This window comes from Oncorhynchus mykiss, chromosome 16, assembly GCF_013265735.2.
Source record: "Oncorhynchus mykiss isolate Arlee chromosome 16, USDA_OmykA_1.1, whole genome shotgun sequence".
NCBI classification, from domain to species: domain Eukaryota; kingdom Metazoa; phylum Chordata; class Actinopteri; order Salmoniformes; family Salmonidae; genus Oncorhynchus; species Oncorhynchus mykiss.
The window spans coordinates 58,259,750-58,282,692 of record NC_048580.1 but is presented as its reverse complement, the minus strand read 5'-3'; the positions used below and the strand labels follow the sequence as shown (position 1 = coordinate 58,282,692).

At 41.5% G+C, this 22,943-nt stretch overlaps 1 protein-coding gene across 2 annotated transcripts; it reads right to left on the bottom strand.

Annotated features, from left to right (window-relative positions):
* Window positions 1-4,239: 4,239 nt before the first annotated feature.
* Window positions 4,240-19,328, bottom strand: LOC110492407 (sodium- and chloride-dependent GABA transporter 1). Of its 2 annotated transcripts, XM_036947383.1 has the most exons (15): window positions 19,051-19,328; window positions 17,602-17,980; window positions 17,208-17,339; window positions 16,922-17,022; window positions 15,848-15,957; window positions 15,560-15,692; window positions 14,779-14,913; window positions 14,585-14,688; window positions 12,861-12,985; window positions 12,608-12,720; window positions 8,292-8,423; window positions 7,736-7,838; window positions 7,231-7,331; window positions 6,759-6,926; window positions 4,240-6,535 (listed from the first exon to the last, which is right to left on the bottom strand). In XM_036947383.1, the coding sequence occupies exons 2-15, from the start codon at window positions 17,828-17,830 to the stop codon at window positions 6,014-6,016; spliced, it is 2,208 nt and encodes a 735-aa protein (XP_036803278.1). In that variant the 5' UTR covers window positions 17,831-17,980; window positions 19,051-19,328; the 3' UTR covers window positions 4,240-6,013. The 2 variants fall into 2 exon arrangements, with proteins under 2 accessions (XP_036803278.1, XP_036803279.1); XM_036947384.1 differs by lacking the exons at window positions 16,922-17,022; window positions 17,208-17,339; window positions 17,602-17,980; window positions 19,051-19,328 and adding an exon at window positions 16,143-16,155.
* Window positions 19,329-22,943: the final 3,615 nt, after the last annotated feature.

The window sequence follows — 22,943 nt, the reverse complement described above, 5'->3', positions numbered from 1 at the left end:
GTTGTGTTGTTAGCAAACTTAATCATGGTGTTGGAGTCATGTTTGGCCACGCAGTCGTGAGTGAAAAGGGAATACAGGACGGGGACTAAGTACACCCCCCTGAGGGGCCCCAGTGTTAAGGATCAGCGTGGAAGATGTGTTGTTGCCTTCCGGTACCACCTGGGGGCGGCACGTCAGGAAGTCCAGGATCCAGTTGCAGAGGGAGGAGTTTAGTCCCAGAGTCCTTAGCTTAGTGATGAGCTTCGTGGGTTGTATGGTGTTGAATGCTGAGTTGTAGTCAATGAAAAGCATTCTCACATAGGTGTTCCTTTTGTTCAGGTGAGAAAGGGCAGTGTGGAGTGCGATTGAGATTGTATCATCTGTGGATCTGTTGGGGCGGTACGCAAATTGGAGTGGGTCTAGGGTTTCTGGGAGGATGCTGATGATGTGAGTCATGACCAGCCTTTCAAAGCACTTCATGGCTGCCGACATGAGTGCAACGGGGCGGTAATCATTTATACAGGTTACCTTCGCTTCCTTGGGCACAGGGACTATGGTGGTCTTCTTGAAACATGTAGGTAATACAGACTCGGTCAGGGAGAGGTTGAAAATGTCAGTGAAGACACTGGACAGTTGGTCCGCGCATGCTTTGAGTACACGTCCTGGTAATTCGTCTGGCCCAGCTGCTTTGTGAATGCTGACCTGTTTAAAGGTTTTGTTCACATTGGCTACAGAGAGGGTTATCACACAGTCATCCACAATAGCTGGTGCTCTCGTGCATGCTTCAGTGTTGCTTACTTCGAAGCCAGCATAAAAGGCATTTAGCTCGTCTGGTATGCTTGCATCACTGGGCAGCTCGTGTCTGGGTTTCCCTTTGTAATCCGTAATAGTTTTCAGGCCCTTCCACATCCGACGAGCGTAAGAGCCTGTGTAGTAGGATTCAATCTTAATCCTGTATTGACGCTTTGCCTGTTTGATGGTTCGTCTGAGGGCATAGCGGGATTTCTTATAAGAAAGCCTTTAGCTCGATGCGGATGTTGTCTGAAATCCATGGCTTCTGGTTGGGATATGTACGTACAGTCACTGTGGGGACGACGTCGTCGATGCACTTACTGATGAAGCCGATGACTGAGGTGGTGTACTCCTCAATGCCATTAGATGAATCCCGGAAGATATTCCAGTCTGTGGTAGCAAAACAGTCCTGTAGTGTAGCATCCGCGTCATCTGACCACTTCCGTATTGATATGTTCAAGAACAGAGGCTGCTTCTGATTTGTGTATGCTGTGCTGTAAAAGGAAAACCTCATAATTATCAGTCTTTTGATCCTAGCAGCAGAATGATTTTTCCTCTTCTAAGTGGGCTATGAGGATTAATCATAGTGGCCTGTGTGAGTTTCTAAAACCCAGCGTTCTGTCATCCTTTCATAAAAGCATCATGGATCACCAGTTTGCTCATACAGTGTCCTCTCCTGCGGCCACACTCCTAGCACTTTTTCACATTTTAAAATAGTCTCACCACCGACTGTGCCAAGAAATGCTAAACACCAACCAATGTTTTTTTTACCCCTTCTCACCTTTCCTTGTCTCAATCCCTTGATGTCCAAGCAGAGGACACATACACCATTTTTTTTGTCTGGATGAATGTCCGATGGGGTCCTACGGTCCTCAGTGTGGTATTTTTTATGTGGAGCTATAAGTCATATCTGTCACATGTGTACAGTGTCTTGACTTTTTCCACAATGGTTGTTTTCCCTCATCAATCTACACACAATACCCCATAATGACAAAGCAAAAACAGGTTTTTAGAAATGTTTGCTAATTTGTAGACATTTTTGCTAATTTCTTAAAACATTAAAAAACTGAAATATCACATTTACATAAGTATTCAGATCCTTTACTCAGTACTTTGTTGAAGCATCTTTGACAGCGCTTACAGCCTCGAATCTTCTTGGGTATGACGCAACAAGCTTGGCTCACCTGTATTTGGGGAGTTTCTCCCATTCTTCACTGCAGATCCTCTCAAGTTCTGTCAGGTTGGATGGGGAGCGTTGTTGCACAGCTATTTTCAGGTCTCTCCAGAGATGTTCAATCCAGTTCAAGTCTGGGCTCTGGCTGGGCCACTCAAGGACATTCAGAGACTTGTCCCGAAGCCACTCCTGAGTTGTCTTGGCTGTGTGATTCAGGTTGTTGTCCTGTTGGAAGGTGAACCTTCGCCCCAGTCTGAGGCCTCGATCCTGACTAGTCTCCCAGGCCCTGCCACTGAAAAACATTCCCACAGCACTGTTTGTATCAATGGAGGTTGCTGAGGGGAGAGCGACTCATACAAATGGCTTGAATGGAGTGAATGGAATGGCTTCAAACACATGAAAACCAAAGAAAAACGTGTTTGATACCATTCCGTTGACTCTATCCCAGCCATTATTATGAGACGTCCTCCCCTCAGCACCCTCCACTGGTATGTATGGTAAAATATATGCTGTATTAACAGTCAATGTATGTACATTTATGGGTCTCTATATGGAGAAAGACTTGTATTTCCAATGAAAATTGTGTTATATTTATCACAATTTGATGCTGCAATGCTGAATTTTGATTTCGGAACAGAAGAATAACTGTGTTCTGCTAGATTGCTTCCAACTAATCAAGAGCTTCCTTCTTGTGTCCTCCCCAGCTGAGAACGATGATCCATTGTCTTTGTGGACATAAGACATCATCTTCAGTGGCCTCAGCGGTGACTGGTTTTCATGGGTAATGATGCTAAATTACACTACTGGGAATAGGGAGGCTTCTAAGCCATCCATCATCGGCAAGTTTATATGTACTGCCATTATGGGCAATATTCAACCCCCAATTTGATATGAAGTTACACACACACACACGCACGTACACACACAAGCATGCACGCCCACACACACACACAATTTGCCACAAGCTACTAGAGGGTATGTCTCATTGTTTGCGAGTCATTGTTGTGGTGTCAGCTGGTGCAGTCTCGTTTATCACACTGGAAGCTAATGGATGCAGCAACTGCAGGAGGTTGGGGAGAATGAAGGAAGACACACACACAGCTGTAAAAGGTTGGAGAGATGAGGCGGGTCGGCTCGCCAGGTCCCGGGGCCAGAGCTGTTTTCTGGTGATGTTTTTCTAGCCTGCTGAGGCTTCGCATTCAGACTGGGTTTCTGAAACACTACTGTACATCACAAGGGAAGGTTTCAGACATCTTGCTCTCATTGTCTTTTCATGGTTGTTCTAAACTCTCCAAAAGCCAAATGTTTTGGTTAGAAATGATTTATTGTAGTGAAAACATTGGCCTGGGCTACTGTTACCTTTGGCAGGATTTCGTTCCCCGGTATACTGAACAATGGATTTATATTGCATTTCTAGTCTCCCACCTGGTTCTATAGTACACCTCCAAGGTAATAGTAATTAACAATTGCCTTCATATGCTTTTCTGTTCTTGCTATATATTTGCTACAAATCCTTACATATTTTTTTCTAGATAGCATTTTCTTAAGTGTGTAAATCTATTAATTACAAATATCATGACAAATATCTAGTCTCTCTTTTTAGAGATTCAAAACACTTGCCAATTACTACTCAGAGGTTTGATGCAGACTGAGCATACAAAACATTAGGAACACCTTGCTAATATTGAGTTCAACCACCTTTTGCCCTCAGAACAGCCTCAATTCGTCGGGGCTTGGACAATGTGTTGAAAGTGTTCCACATGGATGCTGGCACATTTAGACTCCAATGCTTCCCACAGTTGTATCAAGTTGGCTAGATGTCCTTTGGGTGGTGGACCTTTCTTGATACACATGGGAAACTATTGAGCGTGAAAAACCCAGCAGCGTTGCAGTTCTTGACACACTCAAACCGGTGCGCCTGACACCCTACTACCATAACCCATTCAAAGGCACTAAAATCTTTTGTTTTTCCCCATTCACCCTCTGAATGGCACACATACACACACAATCCACGTCTCAATTCTCTCAAGGCTTAAACATCTTTCTCTATCCTGTCTCCTCCCCTTCATCTACACTGATTGAAGTGTATTTAACAAGTGACATCAACAAGGGATCATAGCTTTCACCTGGATTCACCTGATCAGTCTATGTCATGGAGAGAGCAGGTGTTCCTGATGTTTTCTGTTTAGTATTTGAGAGATCTATTATGGTGACCTAATTTCACAACATCAAAAGCTACTGTACAGCAAACACTACATTTTGCTTGAGCACAGTAATAAACAAATGCAGGACAGTTATTCATATTTTCTATAATTCTTTATTTTTTCAGCTTTTTTCTTTTTTTATAACATGACAATCGTGCTTTATCATATGACACCATTTAAATACATATCATGTTTATATTTTGTTGTACATTAGGCAGTGAGACTGTTAAAAATATACAAAACAATATAATTTTTTACTAGACATAGTTTCTATTTTTAATATAATCGTCAATGTCTTCATTGTCATCATCATTTTGTATACTTCTGTAAGATATGTGCTTTAGTTTCTGTGAAAATATTATTGCAGAAAACAGCAACTCCTTTCGAATTTTTTCAACATTTAGACAATAACTTCCAATGTATTACAAACATTCACAGTTACATGTTTTACACAGTACAGTTTTACAACAAGGTTCCAGAGAAAACTGTGGTAGAGTAACTTTATACAAAAGTGACAGGACATGAACTGTAGCCATTTCACATTTTCACTTAGTTGTTTTGCTTTTCAAAGTAAACTTGTTTTGTTGGACCAAATGCTTTTCACTATAGCTGCCATAGAAGCAAACTAGCATTGTCTTAACATGCCAAGGCAAAAGTTAAAGCTTTGTGCTTTTCACTAGTAAAGCAAAGACAACGAAAAGACAATTAGAAACAGACCACTCTTCTACTGGCCTGCACCTATACATCTACATATGTATTGCTGAATACATACTGATCAAACTATAATTGATCATACACATAAGAGTGAACAAAAAAGGACTATGTTTAAACATAGAGTTGGTCCAATATTGTTTTCTAGCATACAAAGTGATTTTCTGGAGATCAGCCGAGTCATGCAAACAGACTATGGCTTGGCATAAATTGGTTGATAACTGGCTTAAAGCCTTCTCTGTTTTCGTTTTGGATCTGTCAAGAGACATTTTGGAATTTTATCTGATGTTACTGAGGAAAGCATGCAAAAAAAGTAAACAGGATTGACTGTCAGCATTAAGGGATAGTCAATGTTTGTAAATCACTTTTCTATACCCTGTGCTTTTGCATTTTATGTACGTTTTTGATACCCTGTGCTTCGCAAACTGAACACTGCATGGCATAGATAGTTCTTGCTTTCGTCTTCCTACAATTTTGGTCCTCGGTCACAACACTAAATAGTAGAAAACATCAAAAAATAATTCAAAAAAATGTTTCAATCACATAAAAGTAAAAAAAGAATACAAAAAATGGGGATAAAATAACAGTCTCTCTCACACAGAAAATATTTTGCAACATTAATACTGGATAAATCCAGGGTTCATAGACTTTAAACTTCTTATTGGCATTGTGCTTCTTCATCAGAGTTCCCTCATTGCCATGTGGCCTGTAATCAGCCCCACAGAGTGCAAGTAAGGCTTAGTAAACCACCACAATAATTTGACCCCGACCATTTTGTTCACCAGAACTTCATCTCTACTATAGTCACACTGTATTTACTTGGTTCATGAAGATATTCAACAAATTGCTATTCTACATTTTCAATAGTTTTTTTTCTCTCACAGTATTACACAGTATGCTTACATATTTTTTGTTACCCAGATTACAGTAGATTTTGTGAACACTAACAGTCTTTGATTTTTGTATTTGTAATGCATACCAATAAAAAAAACATCAGCGTGTTGGCTTTACAAATGCAGAAAAATTAAACATGATATTTAAATCCGGTTTGATCAGATATTGCCCATGGAGGTAGGTGAATCAATTAAAATCTTGGAAGTCCTTGGTAATGTTTGACGTTCACTGCACTTTCTCCATGAGGGTTCTGCCTTGTCTAGACATTGGCCTCTGCGTTGGTTAGGTTGGTAAGGTTGGTTGAGTTGGTTGAGCTCGCTATATTGAGTGGTGGGATGGCTGGCTCAGTTGGCGTTGCGCTAACTGGATTGGGTGGTGGGCTGGTAGGGCTGGTTGGGTTGGCTGGAGTGATAGGGACGGTAGGGACGGTAGGGACGGTAGGGACGGTAGGGACGGTTGGGACGGTCAGACTGGTTGGGTTCACAGGGCTAGCCAGAGTAACTGGAATGGCTGGAGGTGTTGGGCTGGCCGGGGCTGCAGCAACCGGGCTTGTAGCAGTTGGGTTGGCAGGACTAGCTGGGTTGCCAGAACTAGCCGGGTTGCCAGAACTAGCTGGGTTGCCAGGGCTTGCTGGGTTGGCAGGGCTAACTGGGTTGGCCAGGTTAGCTGGGTTGGCCGGGTTAGAAGGACTAGCTATGTTGGTCTCCGCAACCACTGCTTCAGGCCCATTCTCCTGTGGCCGTCGAACCACTGCAGGCGGCTGAAACATTATCTGCAGGCGCTGAGAAAAATTCACAACAAAACAGTTCATTAGGTAACACAATGAGTGCAACTCCAACATGTCCAGAGAGGAGAACCTGACTGAAATTATATTTTTACTAGATCTTAAACATGTTTGTTTTTTATCATTAAGGTTACATATCAATCATCACCAAATTGAATTGATTCTCTTGCACTTAGAGAAACGGGAGAACTATATCCATAATCATTATCGTGTCACTTACCTCTTTCCAAGTGCCCTTGAGTCCGAGATACATGTAGACCATGTAACCAGGAATGAGGACCATGGAGGACAGAGCCATGAGCCAGCCCACTCCCTGGCCCCAGGCGGGGAACACGTAGTTGTTCAAGGTGAGAGGAACCATTTGGACTGCACTGAACAGGAACACCCCCTGTGGGAGACATGGTACGATCCTTATTAATCCTGACACCACAGCTTCTTAGGCACTTTCTGTCTCTGTCTCAGAATTGCTTGAGGCAGGTCAGTGACTGATTGATTTATTTTATTTGACAGTAAAAAATAATAGATATATACACACAGTACAAAGCTTCTTTTTTTTTTTAAGTGACCAGGATTGCACAATACAGTTGGCCGTTATTTCCATTGTGGTCCCTATTATCATTATTGATGTTATTGGTTATTTTCATTTTTCATGTCATGATGTTGTATTGGATGTGTATGGTTGTACTACTTACAGCCACGATGAGAGGAGTGAAACAGACCCAGCACAGCTTCCACCATATACAGGGCTTGTAGCCAATCATCTCCTGGATGTTGTCATAGAACTTGTTCACACCTGTGAGCCAAATGAATGCATGACCAAAGTATTCAAATTCAATTTCTTCCAATTTACTGCTAGTCTGCCGTGAATTGTGATGAGGAAGGAGAGTTGGTGTAGTGTAGGACACGTTAGCAGAGTTGAAGTCCCAGGGGTTGAAGTTGGACTGATGTCTTTGGACAGGTGTGAGGTTATTCTATCATTCAACTGTACCTAGACCATCTAGTTCATTCATTGTTCATCCCATCACTTTAGGAACAGTGAGAAAACGCTTTAAAATCTTTTTCACAAATCTTACCTGAGGATATATCACTGTAACAGGTAATTTTGTCATGTTGAAATAGGGTGTTTCTGATGTATACTATTCACTGCAATAATGTAGCTACTGTGTGTATCTGATGTTGCCTAGAGACTCTACTTACCATAGAACCAGGATATGGAGATGCACTCAAAGAAGACCAGGAAGAGGAGACACATCCCACTGGCAGAGTAGTAGTCGAAGAGCTTGAACACGTACAGGCCTCCCTAGTGACACAACACAGATGGATGAGTCACAGTACCAAAAGAACCCATATGCAGTGGTCTGTGGTCTCTACATTATATCAATGTCCTTATCTCAGATGGAAAAATGAGTGTTGGGATCCGATTTCAACAGCATGTGTAATCAAACAAACAGAATGGTCTAAACAAATATTTTTTTTCCATAAATTAAATTAAACAGCAATAGTGTTATCCAATGTAATTCACATTTTCTATCAACTACTGTATCATTGAGCTTGGAGGTTTAACTGGTTGGTCAATGGCATTAGTGGAATTGACACAGTGACGTGAGAAAGAGAGAGAATGAGAGAGAGAGAGAGAGAGAGAGAGAGAGAGAGAGAGAGAGAGAGAGAGAGAGAGAGAGAGAGAGAGAGAGAGAGAGAGAGAGAGAGAGAGAGAGAGAGAGCGTGTTATGTGGTGTGCTGTGGTGTGCTGTACCTGTGTGATGTTGGACAGGCCGATCAGGTAGGAGACCAGGCAGACAGCAGCGATGAAGAGCTCTCTCCTGCCCCTCAGTGCCCTGGGAAACTCATCCACCAGAGCTGTTATAAAGCCCTCCACTGTGCAGAACTACAAACACACACACAAAATGGGGGACACTCAGCTAAAAAGGGGAGATATTTACAGTACTTTCCTTAGTATCTATGCAAGGCATCACTTCATGTTTCATCTATAATTGATCATCTTGTTCCTATTTGTAATTTTTTTCACAATAAATACATTTTTATCAACTGCATAATTTGTTAAATTGTTATTTATTTATTTTTCACTAAAAAAGAACCAAAAAAGTGCACTGGTAATTGGAAATTACAGGGACATGGATCCCTAGAAAGATAGTAAATATCCTTCTAATATACATTTGTTTATTTATAACATGGTGGTCCATGTATGGTATGATAACCATGTAACCAAGATGACGGATATTCATGGATTATATTGAATTAATTCAGATCATGGAAAGCATACATTGTAATAACCAACATATTATCCAGAAATAACTATATAAATGGTAGAAAAAATATATATATACATTTAATTTTGTAAATATATACATGGACCACCATGTTATATATATATATATATATATATATATATATATATATATATATATATATACAGTGTTATATATATACAGTGCATCCCCCCCCCCACTTGGCATTCTCTCAACCAGCTTCATGAGGTCGTCATTGAGAGAATGCCAAGAGTGTGCAAAGCTGTCATCAAGGCAAAGGGTAGCTATTTGAAGAATCTGAAATATTAAATATATTTTGATTTGTGTAACACTTTTTTTGTTACTACATGATTCCACATGTGCTATTTCGTAGTCTTCACTATTATTCTACAATGTAGAAAATAGTGGAAATAAAGAAATCCCTTAGATCAGGTTCAAGTCAGGCTCTGGCTGTACTACTCAAGGACATTCAGAGACTTGTCCTGAAGCCACTCCTGCATTGTCTTGTCTGTGTGCTTAGGGTCGTTGTCCTGTTAGAAGGTGAACCTTCGCCCCAGTCTGAGGTCCTGAGTGCCCTGGAGTAGGTTTTCATCAAGGATCTCTCTGTACTTTCCTCTGTTCATCTTTCCCTTGAACCTGACTAGTCTCCCAGTCCCTGCCGCTGAGAAACATCCCCACAGCATGATGCTGCCACCACCATGTTTCACTGTAGGGATGGTATTGGCCAGGTGATGAGCGGATTCTGGTTTCCTCCAGATGTGACGCTTGGCATTCAGGCCAAAGAGTTCAATCTTGGTTTCATCAGGCCGGGGAGAATCTTGATTCTCATGTCTGAGAGTCCTTTAGGTGCCTTTTGGCAAACTCCAAGTGGGCTGTCATGTGCCTTTTTCTGAGGAGGCTTCCGTCTTGCCACTCTACCATAAAGGCCTGATTGGTGGAGTGCTGAAGAGATAGTTGTCCTTCTGGAAGGTTCTCCCATCTCCAAAGAGGAACTCTGTAGCTCTGTCAGAGAGACCATCAGGTTCTTGGTCACCTCCCTGACCAAGACCCTTCTCCCCCGATTGCTCAGTTTGGCCAGCTCTAGGAAGAGTCCTGGTGGTTCCAAACTTCTTCCATTTAAGAATGATGGAGGCCACTGTGTTCTTGGGGACCTTCAGCGCTGCAGAAATGTTTTGGTACCCTTCCCCAGATCTGTGCCTCAATTCAATTCTGTCATCGGAGCTCTACAGACAATTCTTTAAACCTCATGGCTTGGTTTTTGCTCTGACATGCTTTGGGATCTTATATAGACACGTGTGTGCCTTCCCAAATCATGTCCAATCAATTGAATTTACCACAGGTGGACTCTAATCAAGTTGTAGAAACATGTCAAGGATGATCAATGGAAATAGAATGCACCTGAGCTCAATTTCGAGTCTCATAGCAAAGGGTCTGAATATTTATGTAAATTAAGTATTTCTGATTATTATTTAGAATTAATTTGCAAAAATAATTAAAAACCTGTTTTCACTTTGCCCTTGTGGGGCAAAATGTAACAAAGTGTGGATAAAGTCAAGAGGTCTGAGTACACTATCTGAGTACACTATCTGAGTACACTATATTTTAATTTCACCTTGATTTAACTTGGCAAGTCAGCTAAGAACAAATTCTTATTTACATTGATGGCCTACCTGCCTTTTTCAGGGGCAGAATGACAGATTTTTACCTTGTCAGATCAGGGATTCGATCTAGCAACCTTTCGGTTACTGGCCCAACGCGCTAACAACTAGGCTACCTGCCGCCCCATGACCAAAAGTATGTGTACACCTGCTGAACATCTCACTCCAAAATCATGGGCATTAATATGGAGTTGGTTCCCCCTTTGCTGCTATAACAGCCTCCAATCTTCTGGGAAGGCATTCCGCTAAATGTTGGAACATTGCTGCATGGATTTGCTTCCATTCAGCCACAAGAGCAATTTAAGGTCGGGCACTGATGTTGGGTGATTAGGTATGGTTCACAGTCGGCATTCCAATTCATCCCAAAAGTGTTCGATGGGGCTCTGTGTTGGGCAGTCAAGTTCTTCCACACCGATCTCGAAAAAACTTTTCTGTATTGACATCACTTTGTGCACGAGGTGCATTCCCATGCTGAAACAGGAAAGAGCCTTCCCCAAACCTTTGCCACAAAGTTGGAAGCACACAATCGTCTATAATGTCATTGTATGCTGTAGAGTTAAAATTTCCCTTCACTGGAACTGAGGGGCCTAGCCTGAACCATGAAAAACAGCCCCAGACCATTATTCCTCCTCCACCAAACTTTACAGTTGGCACTCTGCATTCGGGCAGGTAGTGTTCTGGCATCTGCCAAACCCAGATTCGTCCACCAGACTGCAAGATGGTGAAGCATGATTCATCACTCCAGAAAACAAGTTTCCACTGCTCCAGAGTTCAATGGCGGTGAGCTTTACACCACTCCAGCCGACGCTTGGCATTGCGCATGGTGATCTTAGGCTTGTGTGCAGCTGCTCGACCATGGACACCCATTTCATGAAGCTCCTGGCAAACAGTTATTCAATCAATCAAATGTATTTATAAAGCCCTTTTTACATCAGCTGATGTCACAAAGTGCTATACAGAAACCCAGCCTAAAATCCCAAACAGCAAGCAATGCAGCTCCCTAGAAAGGCAGGAACCTAGGAAGAAACCTAGAGAGGAACCAGGCTCTGAGGGGTGGCCAGTCCTCTTCTGGCTGTGCCGGGTAGAGATTATAACAGTACATGGCCAAGTTGTTCAAATTTACTTATTGTGCTGAGGTTGCTTCCAGAGGCAGTTTGGAACTTGGTAGTGAGTGTTGCAACTGAGGAAAGACTACTTTTATTCACTACAAGCTTCAGCACTCTGTGGTTCTGTTCTGTGAGCATGTGTGGCCTACCACTGCACGGCTGAGCCGTTTTTGCTCCTAGACATTTCCACTTCACAATAACAGCACTTACAGTTGACCGGGGCAGCTCTAGCAGGGCAGACATTTGACAAACTGACTTGTCGGAAAGGTGGCATTCTATGACGATACCATGTTGAAGATCACTGAGCTCTTCAGTAAGGCCATTTTACTGCCAATGTTTGTCTATGGAGATTGCATGGCTGTGTGCTCGATTTTATACACATGCCAGCAACGGGTGTGACTGAAATAGCCTAATCCACTAATTGGAAGGGGTGTCCACATACTTTTGTATATATAGTGTATTTCCATTAGTTTTTAAGCACTATCAACCCCATTTTGGCAGCGACCTCGAAAATATAACTCCAACATGTCATATAGCCATTTATCTTGCTGAACCATTACATTTCCATTACAAAAATAGTCAGAGCGCAAGTGTGCAATGTTATGATTTATCTATTTTGTGTAAACGGGAGTAGCAGCATTTAGCATAATTGCTAGCAAACTCAGTGGCCTTAGAGTTAGGCTACCCAAATATCATACACAAGCTGAAAGCATGAGAACAGAGTACCCCGGGGGCAGAGAGAGAGAGGTGATATAGTTGCATTAAAAGGAGTTGACAGTAAAAGTCAAGGCTCAGCTACAGTGTATCTGTCCACTAGGGAAAAAAATACATTAGCCAGTGTGCTTCTCCTGTGGAGAGACCAGAGAAAACCAGTGTCATATATACCTGTGCTAACACATTTAGGTCAGAACCTAAGTAGCCTGGTCCCAGATCTGTAGGTGCTTTAGCCAGCTCCCCTGACAAGGCATGACAACAATAGTGAGAGGATTGGGCTAAAGCCCCAACAGATCTGGGAGCAGTCAATGAAAACAGCCTTACCTGACTGTCAATCCCCAGCATCAGCAGCATGGAGAAGAACAGGATAGCCCAGAGAGGAGAAATAGGCAGCTGGGTCACAGCCTCGGGGTATGCCAGAAATGCCAGGCCTGGACCTGCATACCAAACACACAACACAACGCATTAGCTCGCTGTTCTCCGGGCTACATTTCTCTTTGTGGATTGAGACAGTGAGCAGGAGTCAGAATAGACAACATTACTCCCCTATTGTGCTCTGAGGGAGTATTGAGTTTACCTGAAGCTGCGACTTCTTGTATTGGTCTGTTAGTCACATTCGCCATGAAGCCCACAATAGAGAAGATGACCAGGCCCGCAAACATGCTGGTGAAGGAGTTGATGCAGCACACTATGATAGAGTCTCTGGGGAAAGGAAACATGAAAACGTCCTGTTGTCAGAGCTTAAGGTGATCTGTGATCTCTTTTGTAACATCATCATGGATTCCTAAAAAGGCCCTTCTCAGGAGAGAGAGAGTTGATTCCTTATTATTGCTGAGTGGAAAACATATCCCCGCTTAGTAACATATTTATATTGGCCACATAAGGTGTGCACTGAGATTGTAAAAATATGTGCAATTTACTTTTTGTATAGCATTCCAATGGGGAACAATGTTATTTTTTACAAAGAAGTTTAATGTCACAGTAATACCTAAATATTAATTAATGCAATGTCCATTTCTAATGAATGTCAAGCCCCTATTTGCAAAGAAGAGTTTTCCAAAATCAATCCTTATTTACAAACCTAATTGCATCATATTTTTTTTTTTTTTTTTTTTTTTTTACCTTTATTTAACCAGGCAAGTCAGTTAAGAACAAATTCTTATTTTCAATGACGGCCTGGGAACAGTGGGTTAACTGCCTGTTCAGGGGCAGAACGACAGATTTGTACCTTGTCAGCTCACGGGTTTGAACTCACAACCTTCCGGTTACTAGTCCAACGCTCTAACCACTAGGCTACCCTGCCGCCCCATATAAAGTGTGGCCTGTAGCTAAATAATATTGGGTCGCTAATAAACAACAAGTAAATTGAAATAAACGCAAGCTGAGTCTGCATCATTATATAACTGATGAGCAATTTGTGTGACCTAGAACCATGGATGGGCTGTTTGGGGAAGAGGTTGTGAAATTGTTGGCTAATTTTATTTGATGTATACTACCACATCCAAAGCCATATGAAGGACCCCATATGAGACTGAATTATAGTATACCGAACAAAAATATGAACACAACATGTAAAGTGTTGTTCCCATGTTTCAAGAGTTGAAATAAAAGATCCCAGAAATGTTCCATACGCACAAAAAGCTTATTTCTCTCAAATGTTGTGCACAAATTTGTTTACATCCCTGTTAGTGAGAATTTCTCTTTTGTCAAGATAATACATCCACCTGACAGGTGTGGCATATCAAGAAGTTGATTAAACAGCATGATCATTACCCAGGTGCACCTTGTGCTGGGGACAATAAAAGGCCATGTTTAACCACACCAGCCCAGGACCTCCACAGCCGACTTCTTCACCTGTGGGATCGTCTGAGACCAACCACTCAGACAACCGATGAAACTGAAAAGTATTTCTGTCTATAATAAAGCCCTTTTGTGGGAAAACTCATGATTGGCTGGGCCTGGCTCCCCAGTGGGTGAGCCTATGCCCTCACAGGCCCACCCATGGCTGTGCCCCTGCCCAGTCATGTGAAATCCATAGATTAGGGCCTAATGAATTCATTTAAATTGACTGATTTCCTTATATGAACTGCAACTCAGTAAAATAATTACATGTATATTTTTGTTCAGTATACTTTATCGATTGTAACAACATTGATTTAGGCTTCTCAATGTACATGGCTGATAGTAAGGTCCACTTTACAGTCACATTTACTGTTAAGGTATACTGGTCGAATTGTTGCCTTTTCAGGTCTTGTCTGATACATTATATTTCCATTTAATAGAAGCCTACCTCCATCTTACCTGTAAACATTATTATTAAAAGGGTTATAGCTGCCAAGAGCTATCAGTGAGCCCAGTCCCAAACCGTAGGAGAAAAATATCTGAGTGGCAGCATCCAGCCATACCTGACAAGGGGAGAGAACCATTTAGCCGTTTGACAAAGGGGCTGAAAATGAATGACTCCCATACAGGTATTTGATAAATTAATTCAGTACCTCAGATTCTTTTAGTTTTTCAAAGTTAGGGGTGATATAGAAGAGAATTCCATCCATAGCTCCAGGTAGAGTCACTCCACGGCAGAACAGAATGAAAAGCATGAAATAGGGGTACGTGGCCGAGAAGTACACAACCTAGAAAGTTAAATAAATGAGTCACCATCAGCAGGAAATTAATGCATGTTAACACTGTCAAGTGCAGATGAGCTATACGCCATTGAATTAACACATTTGCAATTCAGTCTCTTCTTAAACAAAGGCCTTTTCTTTAGAGAGGAATACCAATGGATTTATTGTCCTCCAATCTCTCGCACAGAGAACAGAAAAAAAGAGAAGAAAATAAATAACAGAAATCCAGTCAAGAAATGTTGTGGTTTTGTGACCACAACAAATGTTATTTTCTATGATCACATGACACATTCGATTTCCAGATCGTAGCAACACCAGGAACATTGTTCCAACTGAGGGAGAGAGAAATGGGAAACAAACTGATTTTAGAGGGCTTGTTCGCTCCTCCTCCTCATCATCAAATTTCTCCCCAATTTTCTGTATCAGGAGAATTGGAATTAGAGAAGGACCCATGAGCCTGAATATGATTACTGAACATGAGGGTTTGATGTCTCTCCTCTCATTCTAAACGTCTATCTGGGCAATAGTCAGTGCAATATAAATGATTGATTAAGGTGATATGACAATGATTAATATTGCATCACTGTCACACATTGGATGACAGAGAGCTTTTGCATACACCTAAATCCGCCATGAGAAACCAATCTCTTACCTTGCCAGTCCAGCTCACCCCTTTCCAGATACAGAAGTACACTAGGACCCAAGCGATGGCCAGTGTTATTGCCAGTGGAGCTCGGATCTGCCCTGGTTTTTCCAAGCCATCGGTCATTTGATGCATGTTGCGCCTATGAGATCAGAGAGAGTAACAATAAGACTATTATACAGACTGGGAGAATGCTTTGCAGCAAAGGAAATGTCCTTTTATACTTATCAAGCAGTCATGCAGGGTACTGTAATGCTGTGCTGAAGCAAAAAAAAAATTAAAAGCTGCTAGTCTTACTCCCAAAACTCCATCACCGCGCTGGTAAGATTGGTGTTATCAACTATACTGTAGTTTGAGTAACACTTTTCTGTGTTCCATGGATTGCCACATGAGCTCCATGGAAGTTCCTGAAAAACAGAAGGATAACGTAAAAAAACGGAAGGATAATGTATGCTTTCCTCCTTGACACAATGATAAATCTCACATGGCATCAACAAGCATGTTACAATCCTCAGAGAGCATAGAGCAAAGCTGGAACACATGTTTGTCTCATCCCCATGTGGTTTGTAGGTGGTAAAGGTGTGGTACTTACAGTGGTAAAGGAGTTGTAGGAGGTAAAGGTGTGGTACTTACAATGGTAAAGGAGTTGTAGGAGGTAAAGGTGTGGTACTTACAGTGGTAAAGGAGTTGTAGGTGGTAAAGGTGTTGTACTTACAGTGTTAAAGGAGTTGTAGGAGGTAAAGGTGTGGTACTTACATTGGTAATGGAGTTGTAGGAGGTAAAGGTGTGGTACTTACAGTGGTAAATGAGTTGTAGGAGGTAAAGGTGTGGTACTTACAGTGGTAAAGGAGTTGTAGGTGGTAAAGGTGTGGTACTTACAGTGGTAAAGGAGTTGTTGGTGGTAAAGGTGTGGTACTTACAGTGGTAAAGGAGTTGTTGGTGGTCAAGGTGTGGTACTTACAGTGGTAAAGGAGTTGTAGGAGGTAAAGGTGTGGTACTTACAGTGGTAAAGGAGTTGTTGGTGGTAAAGGTGTGGTACTTACAGTGGTAAAGGAGTTGTTGGTGGTAAAGGTGTGGTACTTACAGTGGTAAAGGAGTTGTAGGAGGTAAAGGTGTGGTACTTACAGTGGTAAAGGAGTTGTAGGAGGTAAAGGTGTGGTACTTACAGTGGTAAAGGAGTTGTAGGAGGTAAAGGTGTGGTACTTACAGTGGTAAAGGAGTTGTAGGAGGTAAAGGTGTGGTACTTACAGTGGTAAAGGAGTTGTAGGAGGTAAAGGTGTGGTACTTACAGTGGTAAAGGAGTTGTAGGAGGTAAAGGTGTGGTACTTACAGTGGTAAAGGAGTTGTAGGAGGTAAAGGTGTGGTACTTACAGTGGTAAAGGAGTTGTAGAGATAGTAAATGGCCCAGGCAATGATGACAATGTAATAAATGTTAAGCCAGAAGGCCAGGACAGCTGCTGCAAGGCCAACACCTATGAGATGGAAATTGATGACATTTTTTGTGCATGCTCCTAATGCTCCAACATATTCATAGAGACTTACAGAAGAACATAAAGATCGGTGCACAAGGGACCACCTGACTACTAGGAATTTGATTTGATACAAAAAAAATGCTTTTAGACATACAGTAAGAGCATTGCACGAGTAGAATGTATACCTTTGAATACGGGAGCCAGTTTCCAGACTCCAAGCCCACCAATTGAGGTGTATTGACCAAGAGCCGTCTCCAGCAGGAACAGGGGCATCCCAGCAAATATGAGTGTCAAAAAATAGGGGATCAAGAAGGCTCCTGCATAGACACAAGTAAATCAAACCAAATATAAATGTTCCAAATAAAATGAGACTTACAGCCCACTGTGGAAGCTAATTGGAATCTTATTCAATTAGGAAATGAAAAATGCCTGTCTGTGCTCTTACACAAGGGACATTGTGGTAATCACTTTTCATAATAATTAGGGTTCTCAATATTGACTAAGCACTTAGGCCTACTTAAGAGTGAAATGAGCTTAGGTTATATGTAGGTGATATGACTTTTTTAAAATCGTGTTTACCTCCACCGTTTTTTCCACAGAGATATGGAAATCTCCATACGTTGCCCAGTCCAATTGCATAACCTACACACGACAGAAGGAAATCGAATCGCCCTCCCCATGTTTCTCTTTCGGGAAGATCCTTTTTCGTATTTTCCCCTTTCACGTCCAGTGACTTGGGTTTGTCATTAGTTGCCACTTCGTTAAGTTCTGTTACTTGTCCATCTGCTTTGGTGCCGTTGGTAGCCATGTCTTTCGATGTGTCAGTGGTCCTGGCCTTTGAAAGGGGAGCTTCAGCACCCGTCCACGCAGACAGCAGCTTCGCGGTTTTTGGCCAAAACCTCTGAACCAAATGTTTGAAAGCAGGTGAAGGCTATAGGGACAGTCTGTTGCCGTTAACCTGGAATTGGTGAATACAGTGATTGGTCGGTTTTTGTGTGCGCACTCAAATTGAGTAAATTGATTAAACAACATGATTACGTTTACAATAGATTTGCTACAGAATGGGACTGTTCAATACACACCTTGGCTTTTGTAAATTACTGAAAATAAAATGCATTTTGAAAGTAATATTTTTTCGATCGACTCCACTCTAGACACCAATAAACGTCTGACCAAATATATGCAATGCAGAGTCTAAAACACAAGAATGCTATAAAAAAAAACAATAATGGCACATTAATGATGGCACAGGACTTTTCCACCCATATAACAACGCATACGATAGGTTTGTACGTAGATTGTTTATTGGCTATGAAGCCTACTTCTCCCACCCACAATATTCTTACAATCAAACCAACACAATTTGCAAATGAATACAGTCCAATGTCGAGAATGCACATCACCGAATGCATCATTACTTGCAAAGAAAACAACTTTCAGACATTGTTATTATCCAAGCCACCGAGCTCACGCGCAAAACGCAACACCGCAACATAACATTCGACAATTACATATGCACATCCAATCTGAGAGAGCAACAATTACGCCGTGCAACTGACACATGCAGATACGCTTACTAATTACCTATGCACTACCTATGCACTGATTTAAGTGGACAGAAAAACCGACAGCAATATCTCAACCAAACTGGATCACAATTGCATTGGGGAGACAAAGGAATGCCCAAAGCGTAAAGCTTTGCGCACCAGGCTGCACAAATGACATTCGAGGAATAGAGAACCAAACGCACTCCTATATAACAAAAACATGTACACAGTTATATGAACCATTCAATCAACCAAGAGCCATCTATTCTGCATTTAATTGGCTATAAAACAAGGTGTATTTTCTTCATTACCTAAAGTCATTATGGTTACAACAGTTCCATACTGTCACGTTAAACTACGAGTTAAATCATCGGCTTGCTTGTTGCTTTATCCCTGACTATAAACGATTCACGTAATTGTAACACCGGGAGACGGATTGGTAGGGAATTCACACACACATCAAATTATCTAATTTACTCACAATGAAGCTGCGCTCTCTGCCACCGAGGATGTGCTGCCTGCCACAAATCTCGAAACGAGGTATCCGTAGATTCCCTCTGAAGTTGTAAACTTCCAGTTTTACTTGGAACATAAAGATATTGTTTTTCCATTAAAAGACTTGGAACAAGCGCCACAAGTGTCCTAGAGGAGAGCGCACACGTATCCCGCTGCCAGGAGCTGTCCAGCGGCGCGAGGTGCTGACGAGGTGGCTAAATCAACACGAGAAGCAGCCGCTTCGCCTTGTGCGACTGTCTAACGTCAACAACCAGAAACGGGGGGGGGGGGGGGGGCAGAGCACAATTCTCAATTCCCATCTACATAGCGTCAATGTCATCTGAAAGTCGACCCCCCCTACACATCCAACACTGACATCGCGATGGAGCATGTTTTCTCAATATTTCATGACTTTTTGTTTTCTCTGTTTTACTAATGGGCAAATTCTGACAAATTCTAAAGCAGTGGTCAGATTTAGTTGACTTGAGATTCACCACTAGGCTAACAAACAAGGTAATCCGACGATATCGCACCTTTTAAGTGGAAGTGGTCAATAACCTATTGACCACCTTATTTGACACTAAATTTACAATGTCACGACCTTCAAATTGAGGAAAATTCGAAAACACCTTATTCCCAGCCTCCAACCCCCAAATATGTCACCCCAACACAGCCCAACCCTACTCAAATGAACTGTAATCTCGGAGTGTAAAATGCAAACATGTCGAGGGCAGTGTTTGCACGATAAGCATATTTGGAAGCTGAGGCCAGTCGGTGGATGTCTGCTTTCTGGCAAGTGTGAAAAGCGAGCCCGTCAATAAAGGGAGGGCTGTAATCGATTTAGCCTACCGTCTCCAGAAATGAACGGAGGATGTAAGAGGAATAAACTTACCCAATGAAGAATAATTTAACTCACAAATTCAAATAAATGTGTGGCTTCAAGCTGTACAATTGAAACTGCAAGACATTTTACAGATGTGGTTGTCCTAAACGTGAATACAGCAAGCCAAACGGAGTTTGAGCTGAAGTATCTGGTTTTGAAATATTTTTTGTAACCATAGAAATAAATAAGGCAAAAGGAAAACAACATTAGCCTCTGTGGACTTCTTCACAAAAACAAGTTTTGACTTCAGTGGTAAGTCCTATATTGCAATATTATTGTACCCTGATGCAGGTCAAGAATCAACTGCATTGAAAGTATTCTGAAAGAGGAAGAATACTTTATCATCATACATAGATCAAGTTTTTTTTGTATACATATATATAATATTTTTTCCCCATATCAGGTCAGTGACAAAAGTTTTTGGGGTAAAAAAGAAACACTGCATAATTGATGAGATTGTGGTTGACAGCTATTTCTTATTATTGCCTGAATTCTGTTGAAGCATACCAGGTTAAGTAATTTTTGTCGGCATTCCCTGCAAAATATTTTTCACAAAACAAAGAAGCAAGAGTTCTCACTTTGTTGTTATTTTATTTTGTCATAATACTACCTTGAATAGTTTAAAATGTCAGTATTTTAGCCATATAAAAAAATGGTGAGACAAATTTGTGAGACAGTTTCTATTGAAAGACATTTAACTCATTTTACTAAGTTGTGTAAAATGTGGTGAATGTAGTCCATTGCTAGAAGTGAGTCCCCAGTAAGATCAGGGGCATTATGGTGGTAGAGTAGAGTACAGTGGAGTATGAATGTTCCCATCCTATTCAGACAGTGAAAACAGAGTGGCTGAGAGGGCAGCAGATGGTAAACCAATGAGGGGTGAACTAACCCACTAAATGATAACACATGAAATGTAGCATTTAAAATCCCATCTGGGTTGCCTGCCCTCCTGACATGGAGTGTGAAACATGACACGTATTTATACTACTGCTGGTACAACACAAAGACATGTCAACGACTGGTGACACTGGTGACATGCCTGCTCTCTCTATTGACCTCTGAACCCTTTGGTTTTTTATGCCTCTCAACTCTGGGTTCCATTCTAAGAGCCCTGAGGGTTCCACTTTGACTAGGCAGTGTGGCTGTGTGGTTCCACTCCATGAATCCCCCTGCATGTTCCATTATGCATGTTCCATTAGCTGGAGATTATATGCAGTGCCCTTACATGTATCGGCATTATGTGATCATCTTCGGTGATTGATCATTACCAGCATCATGAGGTCTTCTGTCCCCCTCTTATTCACAAAGACATACTGAACAAGTCTATGATCAGTGTGTGCCAGGTCAATTATTTCAATAACGGAATATGTGAAAACGACAAAATTGTATATGCCAAAATTGTAACCTCTGTAAATGAATCAATAAGAAAAACTAAGGCATATTGAATGTTAATATTGACACATCGGAAAGGGTTTTTCTATAATCTTGGAAATGAAATGATCAGCGTCTAAAATTGAAGCTTGTTGAAAATAATTTTATTTTTGATTGAAATGCAAATGTTAGATTTGATCCTGCCATTGTCAACATCCATATAACTCCAATGATGTTACATCATTCCTTCACCCATGATGATGCCAACAGTGTAACAAATGCATTTTATTGATATTTGTTCCTTCATATTTCTAAACAACCTTACATTCACATCTGTGTTGTATTGTTCTGTAGAGTGCTTGATGTGAGATCAGAGCATCTCTCACTCAGTCTTCAGTTTGATTTTTCTGTCCCAATACTTCCTTCCAACAATCAGCAATTTGAGGTCACAAACAAGCTGATTACCATGATGATGAGTCATTAGTATGCTAATCACAAGCATTCCACATATTTTATTCATATTGTTACAGACTTGTTTATCTCTATACTGCCAAAAATGTACACAGATCTCAGTTTTTTATGCTTTTGAAAGTTAAGGTAGAAGAGCTTAACCCTGGAAAACCCCTGCTAAGGAGAATCTTCCATTGAACAAGTCTCAGCATATACAACACGGCTAGTAACATAATATATACACTGTGTGACATCGTCACTATTTACCATTAGTGATAATAAGCAATGATTAAATATAAACATCCCTTCAAACGCAAAATGAACTCCCTGCTAGTGGTGATATACCTCAGTAAACATGCTAAGAAATTAAATATTCTCAAACAAATAATGCATTCTTCCATTCGTCTGTGCCTCCTCCAGCACCATTTGTTTAGCATGACCTAAATTGGTGCGAAGTGGATGCCTCAGCAGCTCTGTCTCGCCACACACAAACGCACCCACACACCCACACACACACACACACACACACACACACACACACACACACACACACACACACACACACACACACACACACACACACACACACACACACACACACACACACACACACACACACACACACACACACACACACACACACACCCACACACACACACACACACACACACACACACACACACACACACACACACACACACACACACACACACACACACACACACACACACACACACACACACACACACACACACACACACACACACACACACACACATAGAGCTGCTGAGGGCAGTTTTATGCAAACAAAAAAGCTTTCTTATATACCATAGCTTAAAATAGTCTTGAACTCTGTGTTCAAACCGCAAGGAGTAGGTTGACCAATCATATTCAGGGAGTATGGAGGGAAGCGTCAATCAGATTTGTTTCTTGGCTCCGATTTCACCTTAAATGCAAATTAGCCAAATCCCTCTGCTACAAAAAGACTGTCTGCTCGTCTCTGATGATAAGCATTTTGATGCAACATTTGTCATTCAACAAAAAGGAAACATCATACCTGCCTCGACAAATCTGTTAAGTAAGACAGTTTAAAGGGAGCACAAAGTTGTGGTCATTGACGTACTGTATAAATGTCCACAGTAGTAGCCTAGCAATGAGACACAGCCCTGAGTGTA

Excerpts from the sequence above, each read along its gene's own strand:
- LOC110492407 (XM_036947383.1), bottom strand. The coding sequence starts at position 17,830 with ATGGCTACCAACGGCACCAAAGCAGATGGACAAGTAACAGAACTTAAC. Across the intron at positions 15,693-15,847 it reads GCGGTGATGGAGTTTTGGGA|GCGCAACATGCATCAAATGA; the intron begins GTAAGACTAGCA and ends CTGATCTCATAG. Across the intron at positions 6,536-6,758 it reads TCAAGGGCACTTGGAAAGAG|CGCCTGCAGATAATGTTTCA; the intron begins GTAAGTGACACG and ends AATTTTTCTCAG.